General features: G+C 31.4%; 3 protein-coding genes across 7 annotated transcripts; 2 read left to right on the top strand and 1 right to left on the bottom strand.

The window, feature by feature from the left end:
• Nucleotides 1-1,472: 1,472 nt before the first annotated feature.
• Nucleotides 1,473-3,710, top strand: LOC148228697 (protein PRRC1-like). Of its 4 annotated transcripts, none has more exons than XM_088199805.1 (8): nucleotides 1,473-1,538; nucleotides 1,817-1,956; nucleotides 2,022-2,134; nucleotides 2,193-2,488; nucleotides 2,554-2,656; nucleotides 2,720-2,890; nucleotides 2,957-3,146; nucleotides 3,211-3,710. In XM_088199805.1, the coding sequence occupies exons 2-8, from the start codon at nucleotides 1,822-1,824 to the stop codon at nucleotides 3,331-3,333; spliced, it is 1,131 nt and encodes a 376-aa protein (XP_088055931.1). In that variant the 5' UTR covers nucleotides 1,473-1,538; nucleotides 1,817-1,821; the 3' UTR covers nucleotides 3,334-3,710. The 4 variants fall into 4 exon arrangements, with proteins under 4 accessions (XP_088055931.1, XP_088055932.1, XP_088055934.1 ...); XM_088199806.1 differs by having other exon boundaries at nucleotides 1,500-1,731; XM_088199808.1 differs by having other exon boundaries at nucleotides 1,518-1,595.
• Nucleotides 3,711-8,005: 4,295 nt separating this feature from the next.
• On the top strand, nucleotides 8,006-10,785 carry Hmgs (hydroxymethylglutaryl-CoA synthase). Its single transcript, XM_088199803.1, has one exon. It carries the CDS (start codon nucleotides 8,253-8,255, stop codon nucleotides 9,627-9,629), a length of 1,377 nt encoding a protein of 458 aa, XP_088055929.1. The 5' UTR covers nucleotides 8,006-8,252; the 3' UTR covers nucleotides 9,630-10,785.
• Nucleotides 10,786-10,983: 198 nt separating this feature from the next.
• LOC148228695 (alpha-N-acetylgalactosaminidase-like) lies at nucleotides 10,984-17,749 on the bottom strand. Of its 2 annotated transcripts, XM_088199804.1 has the most exons (9): nucleotides 17,611-17,749; nucleotides 17,181-17,435; nucleotides 16,942-17,116; nucleotides 16,702-16,876; nucleotides 16,383-16,642; nucleotides 16,120-16,314; nucleotides 11,698-11,865; nucleotides 11,560-11,632; nucleotides 10,984-11,083 (listed from the first exon to the last, which is right to left on the bottom strand). In XM_088199804.1, the coding sequence occupies exons 2-9, from the start codon at nucleotides 17,336-17,338 to the stop codon at nucleotides 11,046-11,048; spliced, it is 1,242 nt and encodes a 413-aa protein (XP_088055930.1). In that variant the 5' UTR covers nucleotides 17,339-17,435; nucleotides 17,611-17,749; the 3' UTR covers nucleotides 10,984-11,045. The 2 variants fall into 2 exon arrangements, 1 of the variants encoding a protein (XP_088055930.1); XR_015811621.1 differs by lacking the exon at nucleotides 10,984-11,083 and having other exon boundaries at nucleotides 11,490-11,632; nucleotides 16,127-16,314.
• Between the last annotated feature and the right edge of the window lie 2,096 nt (nucleotides 17,750-19,845).

Genomic DNA, 19,845 nt, shown 5'->3' with positions numbered 1-19,845 from the left:
CAAATAAATCAAAACAGATTTTAAGTTGCATTTACACTGCGTGCGACTATTTCGCATAGCGTAGACGTAGCCTCCACCCCAAAACTTATGGAGCGAGTCAGTTTCACGGCGAGCCACCCTCTAGTAGGTTTTTAAGCGCGATCAAAGATACTCGCTGCCCCTGCTGCGCGTAGTGTGAATGTGTCAATACATTTTCATAATACGCTCAAGGAAATGAATCAGGAGTATTTATATATAATCCGCCTCGTCGAATCGTGTACAAATCATTTATTTTTATGGGATCCCAACTCTGATGGGATCATACAGACTCCATCAGCGTTGACTTCGCTTCGTTTTCGTTTTTTGTTCAAATACAGCATTCTCGACAAACTGACGGTTCACCTTCCTTCGCGCCTGTTTCGCTCAGTGGGAATCGGAAAGGCGAGTGGCGCGTAATGTAATGTAATTTATGTAATGTAATTTACATTTTTTATAAAAATATTAACTAGATAAAAAAAATGGTTGACACAAAGGTCGTTTAATTAAATAGCCCTCAAAAACCGCAAGCGCTACAGTTCATAAAGTCTATTTCGGTAACCCAGAAGTCATGGGTTCGAGTACCCAACAGAGTCAAATTTTTATTTATAAAAATGCCGTATTATTAAAAACCAGCCCAAGCTACAAAGTGACATCGATTGATTATGAATTATGTTTGTCCTCATTTAAGAAGGATTGTCATCTTTTGTTCTACTTTTCTCCTTCTTTGAAATGGCCGTTTTTGCGCTCCCATAGCAAATTATTCTCATTCGTCCTTTTCAAAATAATTCGGAGATGGCTTTCAAACAAAAATTTTAAATTTCCGAAATGACCTTTTATACCTTCCGTGAAAATTTGTCCTTTTATGTCCTTCTTGAATAAAAGTTTCTAAGATGTTTTTTTTATTTTTAGTATCCTTTGATTTTTGGATTCAGATCTTTGTGACATATGAACCTTCTTCTCACGCATTCGGTTCGAAGTACCAATATGTTGTGTATCTAGATACGTGAAATGGTTACTTCTAAGGTCTGATTGTAAGTTTTAATGAGTTCGGCGTGTATCGACCGATTTGTAACAACATTCGGTGCCGACTGGTTTAGCAAACATTGACATTTCCGAACGCGAAATGGAAATCAATACCAGTGCTCGTAGGTATTCATTATGTCTGATTGATCTACGTAGTTGATACTTATTTACCCCGTTGAGCTTATGGCTGCCAGGTTACAATATAATATTTGTATTTAATAAATTTAATTTAAAATATTAAAATGCAGATATTTATTCACAAATTACGTATGGTGTTTGTTATAAAATCACATTTATTTTTACCTCTTTTAAATTTAGTGATATTTTGACTTTAAATTTTTTTAGTGATTATTACAATTATAATTATTAGAAATAAAAAAGTAATTAATTTTAATATACATTTTAAAATAAATATTTTACCAATGACGTGTATAGTTTTTTTTTTATTATTCGGTTATGGCCGGTTATGCGTTGACAGTTCCAGTTAAAGCAATAAAGTAAATAGTAATCAATTTCTATCAACAAACAACAATTTTCACCGTAAAATTCAATGCGTAAATTACTAAATTCAATATTACAACATCGAGCATACTGAGACTGTGCAATTTGCTTTTCTAATTACAAACTGTACACGTCATATTTGTGCAACATATACATGTCACTACTGATAATGCTTTTATAAACTCTGATGTATATTATTCAATATCTGTGTACTTTAATATGTCGTTAAAACGTTAACGAATACCTTGCCTTTTATTATTAAATATTTTTCAAGGAAAAATGAGTAATCAAAATATACCCAAGCCGCCAAGTGCTGGCAATCCTGGAAGTCTTTTATTCCGGGTACCGCCACCATCAGAACTTCCGAATTTCGTCACTAATCTCAATCCACAATCATCGGAAAATCTCATAAAGGTTTAGTATTTTTTGTTATATTGATCAATCATCATGATGTGTATCTAAAAATATTAAATCTTTAGAAAGAATCTTCAAATCCTGATCTGCAGCAACAGTCTGAAAATGCTGCAGTTTTGGTACGGCCTCAAACTTTACATTCAAGCGAATCAAGCGATTTCCTATCAACTTCATTCAGGTATATTATAGGAATATGTGCATACAATAATGATATTAATTAACTTTTGTTTATATAGTCCAGCTATTCCGGCTATTAAAGGAGCTCCGACTGAAGCGACTCAACCGTTTAGCAGTGGAAATACATCGTCTGATTTGACCACTCCTAGTTCAATAGATAGCGCTAATCCGTCTTTACAATCTGCACATGAAGCTGAAGAATATTTAGGAGATCCGATGCCAGGGAGTGGCTTGTTTACTTGGGTCAGAGGAGCGGTTACTACTGGCGGATTGTTATACAGAGTAGCTGAGAAAGCCAAGAATTCCGTAGATTCCATGATTACCACACTCGATCCACAGATGAAAGAATATATATGTAAGACGATCCTTATGTTTTGAATAACTGCGTTACGATGGTCTTATTCATTTTTTTCTATATAGATTCTGGCGGAGACATTGAAATCATCGTCGCATCAGATAAAGAAGACAAAGTGAGCGCCATCCGGGAAGCGTTCCAAAACACATTTGGAAAAGCGACTATTGTGTGAGTGTCCCACTTAACTTTCACCCTCATTACCATGTGTTTTAAAAGCAAATTCTATGGCAGGGGTCTTCCTTCACAATCAATGAAAATAGCTGCTCAACCGGTCGGCTTCGCTTCCGCCTTATCAGCCGCTAAAGAGAGAATAGCTTTATTGAGAGCGTCAAACAGTAAGATCGGTAACAATGTACCCATTGTCGCCATTGAGAATTTCGTGCTGGAGGTCACAAGCGAAAGGTTAAAAAAATTTACCATTCATACGCATCCCATGAATGAAATTGTTATGTAAATTTGTATTTTTAGATGGTTCGATTTGGGTGTTCTGATTTTGACCGATCCTATGAAAGGTATATCTTTAGAAACATACACTCAGATGACTCCAGTTCCGGCTGCCGTAATCGCTGCCGCCAAAGGTGACACTTCTGATAATTACGAGCACAAAGAAACTGGCTTTAGCACAACAATTGGGTCGTACATGGCGGCTAACCTACAAGTAAATATAATTGACGAAGATAAATATTTGAACTCTACTTTAAACTAAATTATTATAATATTAGGTACATCACAAACACTGGCATGATGCCACTACTGGTGTATCGAGAAGAGATTTAATATATTTAGCTGCCAAATCTTTATCTGGACTGTATAAAAGAGCACTTTCTACAACATCTTCAAATTGAAATTCCCTAATATATGCCAATCTATAAAAACATAATCATTGTTTAACAAGATATTGGTTAAAATTTATAGATAAGAAGATTATTTTTATAATTGCATTTAGAACCTTTTTTTGTTTTAATCAAGTAAAGACATAGTTTTTAAGTTTTTTATAGGTTCAAACATTTAAATAGATTAACAATACATACATATAAATATTTAAATATTAAACAGTTGGAATTTATTGTGTTCTATCGTTATATCTTTATGTAAAAGTAGTCTGAATTTTAAACATTACTAACTTAAATAATACATACATATATAAATTAATAATTGTTTATTTCTTACAAATGTTAAACCTGAATGTATATTTTTTATTAATAATAAATAGTGTTTTATATACAACAGATTTTATTTTACACATGTATGATTATTACAATAAATATATGCAAATAATAATATTACGTGAGAAATTAAAATTACTGGCAAGGTCATTTTAAGTTAATTAATATTTATTGATAAGCAATAATAATTTCCATTGGACTTGTTACTATCTCAGCAGTAGACAAAACAATGACCGCATAATAATAATAATAACATTCCTTTTACATGTGTAATTAATTATTTTATTTTACAATACATAAATTAATACCAGAATTTTATTTTTTACATTTACTTTTCTAAATTCTTAACATTTACTGTAAGAAATGGGATCTTAATGTATATTAATTTAGATATTAAAACATCTCTGCACTTAGCAATGCTGACGTTTAACACAAACAACATAATTAATTAGTATCATATATCATTCAGTCATTTATTAATCATTGTTGTTCAAAATTAAATAAATCGATATGATCGTCAATTTCATTTTATTTATAATAGTCAACATACATGCTATTTAATCATGTGTCAAATCTATTTTAAAAGGTCATATCTCTTTTTAATCCATATATTTGATCATAAAACATATTATGACGACCATTAAAAAATATAATTTTTTAATCGAAATACCTTTTTGTCAGTATCATTTTTTTCTCTTTTTAAAAAAGTATATGTTGAATATCAATTTATGACGTATGTTGCATAATCATATTTACCGAAGGAGAAACTAAGCATGGGTTCCACAACATCGAGAGAAATTTCGCCTTCGGATTAGAGAATCACGGCCAAGAAGGAGAAGAGAAAGGTGTCACAAACGATTGAAGTAATGTTATCTCACAAGAAGAATGTCCGACATTCCCGCGGCAAATTGTAGCACGCGTTCATTGAGGTCCCCGCGTGACGACATCCTCATCCCCGAAGGTGAAAGTGACGCTGGAGAAAACATCTATATAATCATATTGTAATTCAGTCAAGCATTGCGTCTCGCTCGTTCTTTGATAATATCTTGAATTGCTATCTTTTTCAAGCGCACGTGGCACACATACTGTCAAAATTGAAAATCGAATTGTTAGAACGGTAAGAGCAAAAAGCGGATCTTGATTGAGATTTATTATTTTTATATAATCAAGTTGTTTTTAAATCATATTCAAAATGTTACTTAAACAGGTTTTTAGCATAGCATGATAATAAAATTACTAATGACCATAAAAACTTTTAAAACAGTAAATAGAAAAAAAAACACATCTTATATTTTTTTCATTGTAATATGAAAGATATAAAGTTGTTTATCTATTACTTTATTTGTTTTGTGTATATTTTTTACTTTTGCATTTAAATAGAAATGGAGTTCGGATGAAATCGGTAAATTATATTGTGTCGAATGAGTTGAGCGTAAATGTATCTTCGGTCTAAAGGTTACAAAGCGTCTACAGAGCTATAGTGATAAATAAAAAAAGCAATTTTATTACTGTTAATTAAAGTACAATAAAATACAGAGTTATGGCGATTATTTTCCCCTTCGAGATACGTTTTCCTTACGCAATGCGAGTAAATAGACCGTGCAACTAGAATGTAAAGCATCTTTAATTTTCGCAGAAACCACTCTTTTAATTAATATGACTAATAAGTTATATGGAAAAATATGTTTCATCCATCCAGTTTACCCAACCTCCGAAGTAGTAGTTTTAATTAATAATTGCCTAGTAATATATTTGGCTACATTACAAAAAACTTTAGTTTTTTAATTTAAAAATATCACAATTAATGTAGATATAATAAATATAATAGACAGTTATATTTTCTATATAACTGATTTTTGAAAACGAGAAATCTGATATACACATTAATCATAATTTAATTATAAGGATACTTTCCGTGCTAAAAATAAAAAAACTGCTTTACGCGGCCATGCAAATTTTGTGAAAAAAAACGTTCAAATACAAGTACGCAAATAATGGATATTATTCTCTTAAACTGCTATGTCATTGATAAAAAATACTGAGATTCAATTGGCAACGATGCGCGAAAAAGTAGGTTAGTTTTATAATAAACTTTACAGATTCATTCAAGTATGTTCAATATATGTTTAGACAAGCTGTGCTAATATAAAAAAGTTTCTTAATTTTATTTAAAAAATATAAATGAGAAGGTTCATTATAATTGTAAGATTTTATTAATTATTGTTTTACAGTGATTAAATAGGCATGCAAAACTCACACGATGTCTTTTGGTGAAATAAATAGTGAAATTGTATGGATTTTTAATAAATTCGTTCCCAAAATATTACCAAAGTTAACCTATACATTCAATATAACTGACCAAAACTTTAAAATTATGCGTCGTAACCGGTGATGATAAATTCCAATTTAATTTGACGTCATTGAAGGTTGCCGATACACACCGATCTTTTGAACTGCTATTTAATTGTATTTTCTGGTATGAAAATGTTCTTTAATAGTTGGTACATGTTGCCCGCTTTTTCAAGATTTGTGTAAAAAGGTATTATATATACATATGTAAATGTTAAAATGGGTTTGTAAAAATAAAAAGGTTATATTTTTTATATTAAGCGCGCTCTTTTTATAAATATCGGTCCAATGGTCCTGATGGCGGCATGCTTACACCTTAATAAACACATTTTATAGAATATATAAAATGTGTTTATTAAGGTGTAAGTCCAGGTATTTAACGCTACAATTATATCCTACATCACTTTTAGTTCACTTTGAAAAAGCAGTAACAAATCTCATTAATGTTTTATTTTTATTAATTTAAATTTCAAAGTTATTAAGCTTTTGTAAATTAATATAAAATAAAGATTTTTCGTCCTCGGTAATGGACTTAATACTGTTTCAGAACATCGGGAAATAAGTTTACTAGATACCCCAATAAAAATATGTTTATGCGCGATTCTCTTTCAGAAAATCGGCTTGAAAACTCTGATCCATATGCATTCAACAAACAAAAAGACGGAATAAATAAAATACTGACTTTAAAAATCAATAGTTCAAAAATATAATGTGAAATTGGCTGAGATGTTTTATTTTGTAAAGACAATAGTTTTCTTAGTTGTTCATTAATCGACTTGTAAAATAAGGGATGTTTTATATACTCATCAGAAGATGGCATCCGTATTTGTTGAGAAACTGAAATTTACATAACAAATTGTCAAAATGGTATTAAAATCTTTCATTGGCATAGGTATCTTTCAAGATCTACAAGACCATATGTTTGACCAAATTCCAATGGAAAACCATTTAATACAGTAACGTAATTATTATAATATTAAATAATCTATTTTAAAGGTCAGTAATTTTGGAAAGATAAATATTTTATGTTAAGTACTTACATGTAGTATATAAATCGTATCTATACTGACAAAAGTCACTAACTATAGTTTTTATAAAATTGACACATACAAAAAAATATAATTTTTTTCAGACAATAGTCTTTATCTAGTATAATACATACTAGCAGCTTGCTTTTTAAAAATAACTTTTATGGATATTTAACAATATTTTTATCAAAAGCCATTTTTAAATTGGTATACCTCAGTAATGAGTTTTTTGTAATTGGTGACTTTTGTCAGTACATGGACGGCATATTGTTAATTTATTAAGATATTGTATTTAAAAAAGTTTGGCAGTTTTTTCTGTCAATACTAATCACACTTACGGATCTTAATATATAATAATATAGCGGAAATAAATAAATTTTGAATTGTATTTTATTCTTTTATTTAAATTAAATAAAACTAATTGACGTTTTCAAACGAAATACGATAGTGCATCGGAAACCAGCGCGTGTGAATACATCTACTGCGAATTCAATATTACATATTATGTAAGTTACATTTGTTTATTTAAAAAAAATTATTACTTATTTAAAATATTTTCTCTTAAAAATATATGTATATGTATTGTAAGGTCATGTTAGGTAATAGCTTAGGCTTTCGACGTCCAATTCGAATTAGCGCTAAAAACGGCTTTAATTTTTATTTGCGTATTTGTACGGAACGACCGTTCTACTTTGTAGTTAATTCCTTGTTCTGTGGGCAATTGATTCTGAATTTGCTAGTGCTTTCTCCAACATTTGCGACTCCTCACTGCACTTTATTCCATCTTTAACGTAATTTTTAAGATTAAGAATCACGGAGTATGTCAAAATGCGTCAAACACAAACTACGCGTCCAATATGGCTGACCAATTTTTTAATCACATTAAATTAAAAAAGTAATAGTTTTTGTGCGTAAAAATAGTTCCGCAGCGTCGCTTACGATGTTCTCATTCTGAGCGCGTCGAAACCAAAAAGGGGAGATGGGTGGGAGTCGTGACGCGCGCCGATTTCTACCGGTGGCTGTCATTGAACTTGCGCCCCTCCACGTGACCTGCATGTGGGTCGAGCTGTCTTACCAGCGCGGAGTTCCTCCAGTCGTTTCACCGACATCGCGCCTTTCGGTCTTTCGGTCTTTCGGTCTCGCCGCGCCGACCTTCTCCAACCTCATTACATCACATTTAATGACTTTTTCATCGAAGCCCTAACGAAAAATTCGAGTATCATGGGTTGGCCTAAGGATGTGGGCATCCTAGCCGTCGAGCTATCTTTTCCATCTCAATACGTAGATCAAACCGAATTAGAAGTATACGATGGAGCATCAGCTGGTAAATACACCATCGGATTGGGACAAGACCGCATGGGATTTTGCTCGGATCGAGAAGACATCAACTCGTTATGTCTCACAATCCTTCATAGACTCATAGAAAAGAATAATTTAAAATTTGAGGAAATCGGTCATTTGGAAGTCGGGACGGAGACGATCGTAGATAAAAGTAAAAGCGTCAAGACCGTATTAATGCAATTATTCGAACCACATGGTGTAACGGACGTAGAAGGCATTGATACGACTAATGCTTGTTACGGAGGCACGGCTGCTTTATTCAACGCTATTTCATGGGTTGAATCGTCGGCGTGGGACGGTAGATACGCCATCGTCATAGCTGCCGATATAGCTGTATACGCAGCGGGATCAGCGCGACCGACGGGCGGCGCCGGAGCCGTAGCCATGCTGATCGGTCCGGACGCTCCTCTAATTTTCGATCGAGGAATACGAGCCACGTATATGAAACACGCGTACGATTTTTACAAACCTGACTTATCGTCGGAATATCCAGTAGTGGACGGTAAACTATCTATCCAATGCTATTTGAGCGCTTTAGATAACTGTTATCGTCTATATAGAAAAAAATGCGAGAAATTCTCACCGGATAATGAAGGCATCGAAAGTCTGGACGCTATGCTGTTCCATTCGCCGTACTGCAAATTAGTACAAAAATCATTAGCTAGGATGATCTTTAACGATTTCTTATTAGCGACCGATGACATCAAACGATCTAAATTCCCCGGAAACGATAAGTTCAAAGATCTAAAGCTAGAAGATACGTACTTCGATCGAGACGTTGAAAAGGCATTCATGACGATCAGTAAAGAGACGTTCGAGAAAAAGACCAAACCGTCGCTAAAATTAGCCAATCAAGTCGGTAATATGTATACATCGTCCGTATACAGCGGATTAGTATCGCTGTTAATGAATAAAAAGGCTGAACAATTAGCCGGTAACAAAATCGGATTATTCTCGTACGGATCCGGTTTGGCGTCTTCGATGTATTCGATCACCATCGTCAAAGACAGTAGCCCTGGTTCTAAATTGCATAAGCTTGTATCGAATCTGAGCCATTTAGATAATTTGCTGGAGAAGAGACTGAGGATATCGCCCGAGAAGTTCACCGAAATCATGGAAATCAGGGAGAAGAATTGTCATGCGGCTCCGTACGAACCGGTCGGTTCTATAGAGAGTTTGTTTCCGGGCACTTATTATCTGAAGAGTGTCGATTCGGCGCATAGACGTGTGTATGAAAGAGTGAAGAGTGAGATCTAATGGTGCAGACATTAAATTTAATTCGATTGGTGCGGGATAAAGTATTTTTATTGTATATTCTAAAAAAAAAGTATTTTTTTCTTCTGCGGATATTCTGAATCATGCACGAGCTTCTTAGCTTCGTATGTATAAAATAATACGTTGATATGACAATAATCTTTAAAAGATAATTTTATTAACGGCATTGTGCTTATATGTATTGTGATTCTTGTTTTGTTTTTCTATTTTTAATTTGTTTTTAAAGTAAAATGTTTATTCGATATTTGAAATTAAATTTTAATTGAGATAAAAAATTGATATTAGTAAAATAGATATTTTTAATAAAAAATAGTGATTTGTCAGTTAAATATAAAATTTATTTCTGTTCAAAACGAATGAAAATTGAGATATTTAAAAAAATAAGCGAACTGAAAGAAAATTACATTTATAGTGTTAATGTATTTATATGGCATTATCAGGGTTATCACTAATGAACTTTTTAATATTTTTTTATTAAAAATATCTCATTTTCTATAATATTAAAAAATCAAAAGTCAATTATTGATGTTATATAATTAAATCGATGAATCTGCGGTTTAAAAAAACTTTCAAAAGTGAAATTTTCGCTTTCTGAATATACGTTAGAATAAATATATATATAAAAATGTATGAAATCTGTAAAATCAATTATTTTTATATACATACATTAAAATATTTGTGACTCATAAATGAAGCCTTGTTTATGGGAATGATAAAAATTTATGTCAATACCATTTTTTTCAATTAAGTTGCATGTATTTTATCAGTCAGAGTTCTTTAAAAGTATAAATTTGTTATCGGTTTCAAAGTCTAAGTCTAATAAACAAACATGTGACCCTGGTATGTATTTGTTTTTCGCACGTTGCATTTTGATCTTTGAGTACAAAACGTGGAAAAAAATAACACCAAGTGCCGATCGTTAATATTATATTACATACGAACGATCGTTTTTTTTTATATTTTTGTACTGTACACCAAAAAAATATGAAGTAAGTTTTTATATATATTTTTTATTATTGTGTAAACCCACAAAAACAGTTTCATAAATTACATTTTTTTGTTATCTGCTATGAAAATATTTATTGTATATTTATTGTTAATTTTTATTATTGGAACATTAAACAATACCTTTTTATAATTTCGTTGATTTATTTCTTATTGACCTAGTGAGAAAGTTTTTTATTCACGGCTGTTTACATATTTATGAGTTGTCTATATTTTTTATACTTTCTCTCTCATCGTTACCATGTCGTGTGAAAGTTTACCAATTACTATTTCGCAACACGCCTATTGCCAAAAATCCACTTGATTTGGTTATATATAAATAAAAAAGCGATGCTGATTTGTATATTATAATTATAATAATAATAAATGCACAATAATACATTAATATTTTAATTACTGCGTTAATATCCTTAATTTGTAGAAGACGACATCTGAAATTTTTATTTATTTACATAAATAAAATTATATGAGGAATATTCGGAAAGTAAAGATACAAGGTAGTAAAAAAATGCCACGGCAATTCATAATCTTTGCGAAGGGAGATACTACTTTTTGACAACGATGTCATGTAATTACATAACTGTCAGAAGTGATTTAAAATAAAGAAAAATTGGAAGTTATTCCATTGTCACTGATGAACTCAATTATTTTTAAAACTGAGAGATTAGGCTATCATAGGCTCTGCTAATGTCGGGTGCACAAAATTAGGCAGATGTTAGAACTTTATAATGTTGGAATCAAGAAACTTGTTCCCAGGCATACGAAATGCATATACATAAATGACAACATAGGAAAATAAAAGATAGATAGATTATATTATAAATCAAACCCAAAATAAAATTATTTTTGTATCTACTTTCTGAATATCTCTAATGTATAAATAAAACGATATAAATTAATATGATACCTAAAGGTTGAACCGTCACAATGAGTTCATTTTCCATAGTAATATTTTGGAATTCTTCCGAAGCGAATAGGTCCTATTGATAAATACAAATTATTTAGTATTTCACAAAGAATGTACGTACATTATTTTGTTAATTACCATTATGCAATATCCATCAGGATTGGTCATGCCGAATTCTGTGATGTTTACGGAAACTTTTTGCTGGACAGCGCTGTTCGTGTTGACGAAAGCGATTGCGTACGAGTGGTATCCGTTCACGATAGGTATTAGTTGTCTTGTCCATATTTTGAGATCTCCAAAGATATTCTAAAAGTAAACACAAAATTGTTTGTTTATAGCAAAGTTTATTTTACTTTCAACATGTTTTGGCGTGTTGATGACGAGTATAATGGGAATTGGTTTATTTACGGAACTCGTTTAACCTATTCGACATAATGCAAATGTTTAAAAACGTAATGAAGTTTTTTCAGGCATATGATGAATAGGAAATTAACTGTGAGTCATTGTATGAATCACATTGTTTGCATATGAATGGAATTTATTGTAAGTAGTTCATTTGAAGACCAAAAAATAGATAGAGCTAAATCCTTACAAATGATATATTGTTATAATAATGTCTTTATCTGCTCAGTAATTATGTAAGCATTGTTTTTTATTTTAAATATGTTTTAAAATCAAATGCTTATTTAAATTTCTCTGAATGTTGGTAATTTAACAGAGCACGATTATTTACATTGCTAGATATAAAATTAATGGCTCTGTAAGAATCGAAAATAAAATATTTGAATACAACAATCATATATAATAAATTCATTAACGATCGCGTGGGGCAGAAAACTCAGTTGTGATTTTTACCTATGCAGTGGCATGGCTGGAGGAGAGGGAAACGGGAATGGATCACCCCGGGCGGCACTTGCTTGGGGGCGGTATTTTCGCGATGGATGAACAGTTCGGGTGGTGGGATATGGTTCTTAAATAATTCTTCTTAAAAAAAAGTTCGGTGATCATTGCTCACAAGGCAACTGCTCACACAAACATCAATCATACGGAACATTCTTCACATTTTTTTGTGTTTGCTGTTTGTTCATATGACTACTAAAAATTTTACCTGGGATGAAAAAAACATTTCAACTTTTGATTGATAAGTTTAAATGTTTCCAGGGTAGGAAATTTAATAAATATATTGATAATCCTGAACTCTGTCTTAGTTGCAATATTATATTATATGAAAATCATTCCTCACACAAATACTTGGTAAAAAGAAGTAAATCGTGAATAACAGGTTTCGAAACGCTAGAATACTTTTCTGTTATTTTTTGTTAACAAATTATCTAATGGCATTTCCTTGTATTTTTGTTTTATGTAAAAATTACTAATTAAATCGATTAAGTTTTCATAATTACTTGCTTTGTAGTCTGGTGCACAGTACACACAATTTCACAAGGAATGTTATTCAATTTCAAAATTACCAAGACACAAAATGAAAATAAATTTAATTGATTCATCTGGTTTCTTTCACTTTATGTACGAACATGGAGTTAAAATTCAAAGAAAAGTAATTTTGCTGGGAATATCTGAATATGCTGTAATAATGCAGTTTTTTGGAATTACTTGATTAATTTCAGAATAGAATACATTTATAATATTTTCGAGGAAATAAAGAATAATTTTAACATAAAAAAGTTAGGTCAAATAACTATTATATAAAGCTATATATTAATACATAGTTGCAATTTTTTCACAATTCCATAGGAACAGTTATCAAAACTTAGTAGTGAATTCATATAGAATGTCCAGAAAAAAGGATTTTGATTTAGCCGTACAGGCTTAACCTTAGTGAAGCAACCTATAAAATACTATCCAATATTATAGCAAGCCACGTACAACACTATATTGACAAAAAATTAAGAAATAGCAGTTTGGATTCAGAACAGAATAGACTAAATCATTACAATTCGCTAAATTTTAGAGAAAAGGGAATTTAATATTTAAGTATATTGCATATATATAGATTTTTTAAAATTGCATAGGAGTTGATAAATTATATTAAATCATGGATGACTTAAATGTACACAAGAAGAGCCGAATGCTAGTCATTAAGGAATTTCTAGCATGCACTGTTTAACATTTCCCTAATAAAAGCAATCAGTGATGCTAACCAGACGTCCTCCTTTGAGAATTATCCTCAAAAATTTTGTGCCCCTCGAACAAATATTTTCGTGATGAACATTTTTTTATTAACTCTCGCAGTAATTTATCCTTAGAATGAAACAATTGGTATACTTGAGCGTGTTTTTTGAAGATTTTTCTCAAATTTCATTTGAGATAGTATAAACGAATATTTGATAATTATTAAAATATTCGTATAGTTGAAAATAGGATGAATAGTTGGAATAATCGATTGATAAAGGTAGTCGTTTTTTCTCAATATACCCGAGTGACTAGTGCCGCTCTAAAATCCATGATCCTTTGTGTCTTTATTTTTGTTTTGCAAGACAATGAGACAAAAAATGCCTTCGAAAAACATTTGTGAATAGAATGTTTGTGGCTGTGTTTACTATGGCTGAATTCATTTGTTGAAAGAAACAAAACGTTGGAAAGGCCAATTCTTTATTGTCGTTTAACGCTTATTTAAAAAATAGGTGTGCGTCGCAAATTTTTGTGAAGTTATTTATTGTTTCAAGATGCAAAGATTTTATTTCAATCAGTTCAATGATTCGATCGCTGTTAATTTATTTCTAGTTATTCAATTTATATGAAAATGTGCACAAAACAAACACCGATACGAATCCGATCTTTGTGTATTCAATCGCAGTTGATCCTTATTCTGGTGATTTAATTTACATGCAATTTCGCACAAAATATCGATGAAACGACTCCGATTTATATGTGTATCGAATTTAATCCAAAAATTCTATATTAGAGATTGTAAGTTGTTATTGAACAAAAATTCGATAGGTTAAATAAATTAATATCAGTGAAAACCGAGAAAAATGTATATATTCAAATACTTCATCCATTTTTATTCAATATTCGAATAATTGAGAACCCTACTTTCAATGGTCTTGAATCATATGGACTGAGAAAAAGCAACAATTATATTGGTTATAATTATAACCGATTGGGAACGGTATCCTGCAATGATATGATACAAATAAATTAGTACACTTTTGAACGTGTCTTCATGAAGAACCAAATTAAGATTTTTGTTGACAGCAAAGTGTCAAGAAATAAATATTAATTCAATCTACAAAATAAAATCAAAAATACTACTAGGGAAAATTGAAAACTTCGCAGTTGACATAGAGCCATACAATTATTTTTACTGACTTTTATCACTGACTTTCTACAAAATAAAAAAATAGATAATAACCAGTGTAGTGATAAAATATCTGCATAAAAAAGGCTCAGCACTAAAGCAAATTCATTAAGACATTAACATTTGCTCTTACACAATGAACGAACAGTGGGTAACTGTATTTAAATTTGGGAGGGAAACCAGTGGAATGTCTGGAACTAGAGCCAATATGGATATGGAAGATCAAGCCAGTCAAGGTTCAAGAAATGTAGAAGCTATAGGCATATCATAGTCACTACTGATGATACATAGGTTCATCACTTCAACATGAATCAACGGTAGAGGAATAGTAGTGTTCAGTGGCAAAGTAATTATTTGTTTTTTGCGACACGAAGAGAATATCGAGGGTGGATTATCTTACTAAGGTCAAACCATAACAGGATACTAATTTAATATTTTACGTCAATTTCGTGAAGAAATGAAAATAATAGAAATGTGAGATGTGGCGATTCCAACAGGATACTGCTCCAAGCACATACATCTGAATTGATACATCTACCTTCTTATTCACCGAATAAGTTGTAGCAGCATTAGCAGAGTATTTTGCACATTAATCACGGGATCATGGTATTACAGCATTGGTGAATATGAATAAAAATATTTAATGCAGAGTACATGACTTCCGTGTCCATTTAGTATGGTAACCGCGTTAAGCGTAGATACTTGAAAGGGGAATATTTTTTTAGTCGTACATAAATATTTTTTATGACATGGTTTGGAGAAATAAACACTTAAAAATAGTGTTTCGAAGTATATATGGCACTATAAAAAAGGGCAGCGAGTATCACATAAGAGCAAACCAGGAGCTCTACAGTTTCTCATAAGGGGAAAATGTCTCCATCTTCACCAAAATCGGACTTGAGAAAAAGCTTCCTAAACGCCAAGGCAATTATTGAAAAATGGAACTTATGGTAGAAAAATCAATTGGTAGACCAAAACTTTGGAGCTGTCGTGAAGGAAATTCACAGAGAAGGCAAAAATTTATCCTGAGTTTTCAAACTAAAATCAGTTTGTTAGAATGGATAATTTAAAAAGAAACAATTCGATCACATGTATAATAAACAAGAGCACTCGATGATTGAGATTAAATATTTTTAAGGACAGTAATTTTTAGAGAAAATTAAAATTGCATCTAAACATATCCATTTGTCAATCTCTGTAAAATAGAATTTTTTGTAGTACATTTAATATTAAAATATTACTTTATACATCTTTCCTGGTATTCCGAGGGGATCTTGATCCACAGCTATAACATCTCTATTTGTTAAAATTTGTTTCATTTCCTTAGGAATATTAACAAGATCATTTGACATTATAAGTGGTGCAGCCAATATAGACCAAATTGCCATTTGGATTTTACTCTGCCCAACATTCAATCCAGGATTACCAATCATCAACTATAAAGCAATACACAAATTATTATATATTAAATTTTTAATAGACCATTAAAAAATGCTGGCAATACCATATCAGGATCATTCCAATGTCCTGGACCTGCGTAAGACGCCAATCTCTCACTATGTTTACCGAAATAATACATCGTACTTTTGATACTTTGCCACGAACTCGATATATCGTGGTAATTGCGCCATAGATTACAATGCTTTTTAATATCATCAAAGTTGGGTTCTAAATTAAAAACGTGTTCTTGATAATAAGGCCAGCTACAAGAAAACACTATAGGTCTACCAGTCTTGTTCAATTGCCGACTGAATTCAGGATATCCTAAATTGAAACAAGAAATAATACACATTCTTATATATTCATAAATTATTTTGATATACCATAGTCTAATTCTTCAGAGAGCGTGAAACATCCGTCTAATTTGAGATAATCGATTTTCCATTCTGCGAAAGTTTGAACGTCAGTCTCAACATGGTACTTGGATCCTGGATATTTTTCACAAGTAGAAGTGCCGTAATTCTCATACATTCCAAACTTTAAACTCAAACCGTGAATCTATAAATAATAAATATGTTAATAATTGAATGTGGAAGGTATAAGCATTTTAGGCAATCAATTACGTAATCTGAGAGCCATTCGATGCCACTTGGAAAGCGTTTGTAATCAGGCATTAACTTTCCAAGATAATCTCTCTCTTTTTCCATCCAACAGTCGTCTATAATTACATATTCGTAACCGGCGTCTGCATAGCCGCCAGAAATGAATTCGTCGGCTATCGATTTTATTAATTCTTCACTGTAAATTGTAAATTTATTAAAAAATATTGTGAAATATTTATACTATATAAATAAAATCTAACCTTATACATTCGTTCGGATAATTATCACAATCGGTATTACATCTAAAACGACCCCACGTCATCCAGCCCATAGGTGGTGTTCTTGCCAATCCATTATCGAGGCATTGCGATTGAATTATTAAGATTATCAATATATATATTTTTTGAAACATATACATCTTTACATTTTATATGATAATAAATGGCATTCGGTAACTTAAATGTACATTTAATGTAATTAAACGTTGTAGTATATCATCAGAAAGTTTAGATAACCTAAAAATATAGGTGTAATTCAATTATAAATATATATTTTTTACTAGCTTTGTTCATATGACATTAAAGTATTAGAAATGATGTAATAAAAAATAGAATTTATAATAAAAATTTATAGTTTGCATATTGAATTATGTATTTATGTATATAATTTAATGCAAAAACAACGACTTACTCTGTATTTGTCGTGTTTACGACTGAACTGAAACGTAAACATTGTCACTTTGACATTTAATATGGCAAGGTCTAAAGTCCAAATAAAATGGCCATGTACTTTTACAAAAAGAGAGAGGATTTTTTATATTTAACAAGCAAATTGTTGAAATTATTTAAATGCAAAACAATATATATTTTTGAAGCGGTCGTGTTTAAGCTTCTATTTTGTAGTTATCGGCGGGTCCGGTTGACGATTTGTGGTAGGACGTTTGTACAGCGAACTGTACAAAGTGGCCCTTGTGAAATCTTCCAGAAAGTTCTTGACGCGTTTTGTCGGTGATCCTTCGACAGTCGTCGATGTTAACCCTCGAGCGCGTGTCCTGGAGATGGTTGCTCAGACAGGAGGCGAGGTGTAGATCAGAGTTCAGAGTCGAGCGAAGATGAGATCGGAGCGGCGAGTTGTAGTCCAGTGAGTGTTGCAGAGTCGGAAGTCCGGAGTCGAATGAAATGTGAACTTTTGGCCCCGCCTTATATTCCCGGTCGGGTGCGTTAAGGTATCCCCACTCCGCGCGTTGCTTGCGGCTGCGGGAATGCGGCGTCATTGTACGACGCCGCTTAGTTCGGGTGCAAGGCTCAGCGGGACTTCACTTTTGCGTATGATGCGTCCCGGACGGTCGTCTCGGGATCGCCATATTTTTTTATATAGATTATATATTAAATATTTGTAGAATTTTAATATAAATAATAATAAAAGGGTAAAAAAAGAGGAGCAAATTAAAAAAAAAGAATAATGTATTTTATTATAATATTCTGCATATAATCAATAGGGTTGACTTATGATGTGGAGGTTAACATTTTAAAATACTTTTCCAGTTGGAATTTTTCTTTTTCACTCGGGTATTTTTATTACATACCATGTATAATTATTATTATTTATTTAATTTCACGTGCTATTATTTTTTTAATATACTTATCTATTTTTTATGTCGGTACGACTGTCGTAATGATGAGCATATAAATTGTCAGTTTTATTTAAAGCGTAGTTTGTGTTTCATATCCAAATGCAGACAACGCATGTTGCCACGCACGATAATTTATTTATTTTTAAAATGATGAAACATAGAATTTTCGTTAAATAAAAGCGTAGCGGAGGGATGCAAATCTTAAAGAAGGCTTTTGAAAAATATGCTATGACCAAACGAAGGGTTTATGATTGGTGGCCGAGTTGTGTAACTTTTTAATCAGTTAGACGCCGTAAGAGCTGATTAGTTTAATATACAAAATATGTAATTTACCAAATAGTGTATAAAAGAAGACAGGTGTCAGTATCAGATGGTATTAAACTAAGGATTTTTGGCTGACTCGGTGAGAGTTTTCTTTGTGGTTGTCGAGTGATACTATTGGTGATCAATGATTTCTGCTGGTTAAGTGCTCTTTTATTATAATTCTTCGAGTGGGCTTGAGCAACTAAGAGATGAGACAAATTTAGAATCAATCGCATTAGGGTTTAGCTCTACCTTCAAATTTAACCATTTGTGATAGTTTCAAGGTGACTGCATGATAATTACCAAAAATACATTAAACAAATTTTTTATTCGATGTGACACCCTTAGAGTTTCGAAACTAATGTGTTTAATAAGTTTTATGATAATCGATGGCTTTTAAAAGTTTGCGTAGCTATTGTGAAATTTCAATTTATCAGATTATAAATCTGTATGATTGTACGCCATTCTTGGTTTTAAAATAAGCATAACCTACGTCATCCTTAATTATACTGGAAAGTATTTTTATGATAAAATTATACTCAAGATATTTTTCGAGGTTGGGGTTATTTTTATTGAGTTTGAATGACTTAACTTCACACATTACTATCACAAAAGGGACAACTTGAAACGATGCCACGTTTTTGTAGCATGATGTGGGAAATAGTATATGTATATACTTTTGTAAGAATCATTAAAAATATATAATATTTACAATTTAAATATTTCTGTGAATAATAAAAAAACCCATTAAAGTCCGCAAATATAAAAATGTCGTCAGAAAAACTATAAACTTAATATGCGAGTTTGTACGCGACAATGCAGTTTTATTGCCAACAACAATTGCAAAGAGCCATAAAATATATAAAAATTCTAAAAAGTAATAAAAATATAAAATTACTTCGTAATAATATTTTAATATTTTAGTAACATAAAAAAGAATGAATCATAAATTCAGAACAGTCGACCTAATTTTGGAAATATATTTATTA

This window comes from Plectrocnemia conspersa, unplaced genomic scaffold (assembly GCF_051122295.1).
Source record: "Plectrocnemia conspersa isolate PC_06_02 unplaced genomic scaffold, ASM5112229v1 ptg000012l, whole genome shotgun sequence".
In the NCBI taxonomy this organism is placed as follows: domain Eukaryota; kingdom Metazoa; phylum Arthropoda; class Insecta; order Trichoptera; family Polycentropodidae; genus Plectrocnemia; species Plectrocnemia conspersa.
This window is presented reverse-complemented; position numbering and strand designations above follow the sequence as displayed.

Bases quoted from the DNA above. Each gene is read 5' to 3' on its own strand.
- Hmgs (XM_088199803.1), top strand. From the start codon at position 8,253: ATGGGTTGGCCTAAGGATGTGGGCATCCTAGCCGTCGAGCTATCTTTT.
- LOC148228695 (XM_088199804.1), bottom strand. From the start codon at position 17,338: ATGTATATGTTTCAAAAAATATATATATTGATAATCTTAATAATTCAA. The intron at 11,866-16,119 runs GTAATATTTTAA...GTTTACTTTTAG, and splicing joins TACCAGGAAAGATGTATAAA to AATATCTTTGGAGATCTCAA. The intron at 11,633-11,697 runs GTAATTAACAAA...ATTTATCAATAG, and splicing joins CTGATGGATATTGCATAATG to GACCTATTCGCTTCGGAAGA.
- LOC148228697 (XM_088199808.1), top strand. The intron at 2,489-2,553 runs GTAAGACGATCC...TTTTCTATATAG, and splicing joins ACAGATGAAAGAATATATAT to ATTCTGGCGGAGACATTGAA. The intron at 3,147-3,210 runs GTAAATATAATT...TTATAATATTAG, and splicing joins ACATGGCGGCTAACCTACAA to GTACATCACAAACACTGGCA.